The following is a 3,527-nucleotide window of genomic DNA, read 5'->3' as shown; positions in this document are numbered from 1 at the left end:
AAGATTAGCCGGGCGTGGTGGCAGACGCCTGTAATCCCAGCTACTCAGGAAGCTGAGACAGGAGAATCACTTGAACCCGGGAGGCGGAGGCTGCAGTGAGCTGAGATCGCGCCATTGCACTTCAGCCTGGGCGACAGACTGTCTCAAAAAAAAAAAACTCAAACTTTCCTCCCCATCAAAGTAGTACGTGTCACATCACACCTGGTCTAACACACACAAAACCCCCACCCTATCTGGCACAGATACACTTAATATGCGATATTAAGTACAATTTCCATTTTATTTTTCTCCAGAGAATAGTCTGTCTCAGTCTTTAAGGACTCAGCTCCTTACATGGGCTTTGGTGGGGGACGTGGGGCAGCACCCTGAAAGACAAAGAAACAAAACAGTAAATTAAAACCCATGGATTCAAGATTCCCTTCCCCGAAAGAACTTGATCACCATCCTCTCACTAACAATGTATTCAAGCTACAAATGCATGGGAAGCTGGTAGAGGTGGAGGGAGAACAATATTCTGCCGTGTCTCTAAGCATGTTCGGGTGTGGGTCTCACCTGCCTTACAGCTTAACCTGAGGCAGAGACCTTAATCTTATATCCCCTGCACCACAGGAGGATGCAACTTTTTTTTTTTTTTTTTTTGAGACGGAGTCTCACTGTGTCTCCCAGGCTGGAGTGCAGTGGCGTGATCTCGGCTCACTGCAAGCTCCGCCTCCCGGGTTCACGCCATTCTCCCGCCTCAGCCTCCCAAGTAGCTGGGACTACAGGCGCCCGCCACCGTGCCCGGCTAATTTTTTGTATTTTTAGTAGAGACGGGGTTTCACCATGTTAGCCAGGATAGTCTCGATCTCCTGACCTCGTGATCCACCCGCCTCGGCCTCCCAAAGTGCTGGGATTACAGGCTTGAGCCACCGCGCCCGGCCAACTTTTTTTTATTTAAGAGATAAGGTCTCACTTTTGCCCTGGCTGGAGTGCAAGTGGTATAATCGTAGCTCACTGCAACCTCAAACTCCTGGGCTCAAGTGACCCTCCTGCCTCAGCCTCTGGAGCAGCCGGGACTATAGGTTCGCACTATCATGCTTGGTTTCCTTCTAAGTATTTTTTGAAAACATGGGGTCTTGAACTGTTGGTTTCTAGCAATCCTCTTGCCCCGGCCTCCCAAAGTGTGAGGTTATAAGCATAGGACACCGTGACCCGCCAGAATGAAATTTTTTAAACCAACACTCCCCTGGCTTCCATTCTTTTTAAATACTCACCGCAGGTCTAAATCGGGGAGGGGGTGTTCGGTCCTTGCGGGCTTCACGAGATCGATTCCTGACTACTTTGCTGTGAATTGCACAACTCACACAGTAATGCAGCTTCACATACAGCTTGGGAAGCACATAGGCTAAGGAATAGAAAATAGAGTTATACTAGTATTATACACCTACCTTGCTTTTTTGTTACATGATCTTACATGTTTACGTCAATTAAAACTAAACCTATTTAAATGCCTGTCCCGCACATAAAAGCACCCCCAAAGCCCCTGTTCTTGAGCACATGTACCTGAGCACATGTGTTCATCTTGACACTACAAAGACCAGACTGACACTCTAGATGCAATAAACCAATAATCCAGTTCCTTCTACAGCTACACCCGCCCTAATGCCTACCCTGAACCTTGCTCTTTCTATAAAAATAACTTAAGGAAAAGAAACAAAGCGACGTTCTTATGGCTCCAAACATTATCCTTTCACACCAAACTAGACTGCCTCCATTCTCGAAATGTTGAAGACACTCTTCCTCACCTGTACATTTTCACAAGTACTCAAATAATCATAGTATAAGAATTGTCAAATTTACCAAGTTTCCAGTTTTTGGAATCTCATAACCGAAACAGACAAACGTTTACCTCAGAGTAAAGGCTGTGCACTCTATCACAAAAACTAACCTTCTGCCCAGAAAAGAATCAAAACGACAAACATGAGCACATAATATTCTTTTCTACCAGCAACAACCTTACATACGTGGAAAGTGCCTGAGAGGCTCCAACGAACAGAGCCTGCAGAAGGGCGAGGTTGGGTGAAGGCTTTTAAGGTACTGGCATCCTCAAGCAGTTCTAGCCGGTGATCCACTCACCATCAAAGACGCTCGCTTCAGAAATGTCCCTGACCGCTGCGGCCTCCACTATGTTTCGAATGACGAATTTCTTAATGGCCTTGTCCTTGGGCACGCATCGGGCACAGTTAGTGCAGCGAATAGGCTGCACATGGCCGCGGCCCTTTTTGGCACGACCGTTGTTCCTTCTTTTCTTTGTCTGCATCAGGACGGAAAACCTGTTAGGAAGGCGGCGCAACTTACCCAGCCTCAGCCCCTTTCCGGCCACAGGCCGCACCGGGAGCCTACAGGAAGGCGCCGCTCGGATCTCCTGTTTCTCCACAAATCCCGCCAAGCCTCAGAGCAAATGTACACTGTCCACCCCTCAGCTGTGTTCCAGGCTCTCAAATCCCCACAATCCCAGGGTCCGCACCCGAACCACCATCCTCACCACGCAACACGACTCACCATTTTGGACGTACGGACCAAAGAGAGGAGGCGGTGCCTGGCAGAGCCCTCTTATATAGCATGAGATCCCTACGCGCACACCGAGAGAATCCTTAGGAGACGGGCGTCAAGAATAGCAACTCACTTTACTCAAATATTCCCTTATATTCAGCATTTCTGCTGAAATCTAGGGTGAAAATGCGTTCCTAGTGTTTATTTATCTGTGGAACAATGTGCACATGGGACTATTTAGCCGGCTGGCGGAAGAAAATCGAGGTTATGTGTCTCCCAGCAAGCCTTGCGCCGCGCCGCACCGGACGCAATGCTGGACGACGCAGTTTTCCGGTTTACGCGATAGTAGGCGTGGAAGTTGCCCGACGCTGGACCACAAGGCGCAGTCCTTATTAGAGGCCAGAGAGGGAGAGATGCTTGGTGGGAATTGTAGTGCGAAGCCGAGAGGCGCCTCTGGCCCCAAGTCCTTAGACCGAAGGCGGCGCTGCGCCACCGGGGGACGCCCTGGGCTTATTTCTCTGACAGTCCTGCTACTAGGTAGGTGTAGGATTACGAAGAGGAAGGCCTGAGAGGAAACAAGCATTTTGTGAATCCCTCCTTCCAATATGGAGAAAACCCCACAATGAAGTGCATTGAGGCTGGGGCTATTTCTCATTCATTTTTTAATCTCTGGACCCTGTTGGCACAGTGCCTGGCACTGTGGTAAGCGCCTTTATAAATATTAACTCATTTAACTTTGAGCAAGCCTGTAGGCAGGTACTATTATTATCCTTACTTTAAAAGTTGAAGAATTTAGCCGGGCATGGTGGTGGGCACCTGTAATTCCAGGTACTCAGGAGGCTGAGACAGGAGAATCGAACCTGGGAGGCGGAGGTTCCAGTGAGCCTCTGCACTCCAGCCTGTGTAACAAGATCGAAACTCTGTCTCAAAAATAAATAAATCAATTTTTAAAAAAAGATTGAAGAATTGAGGTGCAATAGGTATTCTGGCTCCGC

At 48.5% G+C, this 3,527-nt stretch overlaps 1 protein-coding gene across 1 annotated transcript; it reads right to left on the bottom strand.

Annotated features, from left to right (window-relative positions):
- Positions 1–261: 261 nt before the first annotated feature.
- RPS26 (ribosomal protein S26) lies at positions 262–2,856 on the bottom strand. The gene is made up of 4 exons (XM_025402563.1): positions 2,542–2,856; positions 2,116–2,293; positions 1,254–1,384; positions 262–365 (listed from the first exon to the last, which is right to left on the bottom strand). The coding sequence occupies exons 1-4, from the start codon at positions 2,542–2,544 to the stop codon at positions 330–332; spliced, it is 348 nt and encodes a 115-aa protein (XP_025258348.1). The 5' UTR covers positions 2,545–2,856; the 3' UTR covers positions 262–329.
- Positions 2,857–3,527: the final 671 nt, after the last annotated feature.

The sequence above is a fragment of the Theropithecus gelada genome, chromosome 11, assembly GCF_003255815.1.
Source record: "Theropithecus gelada isolate Dixy chromosome 11, Tgel_1.0, whole genome shotgun sequence".
NCBI lineage: Eukaryota > Metazoa > Chordata > Mammalia > Primates > Cercopithecidae > Theropithecus > Theropithecus gelada.
This window is presented reverse-complemented; position numbering and strand designations above follow the sequence as displayed.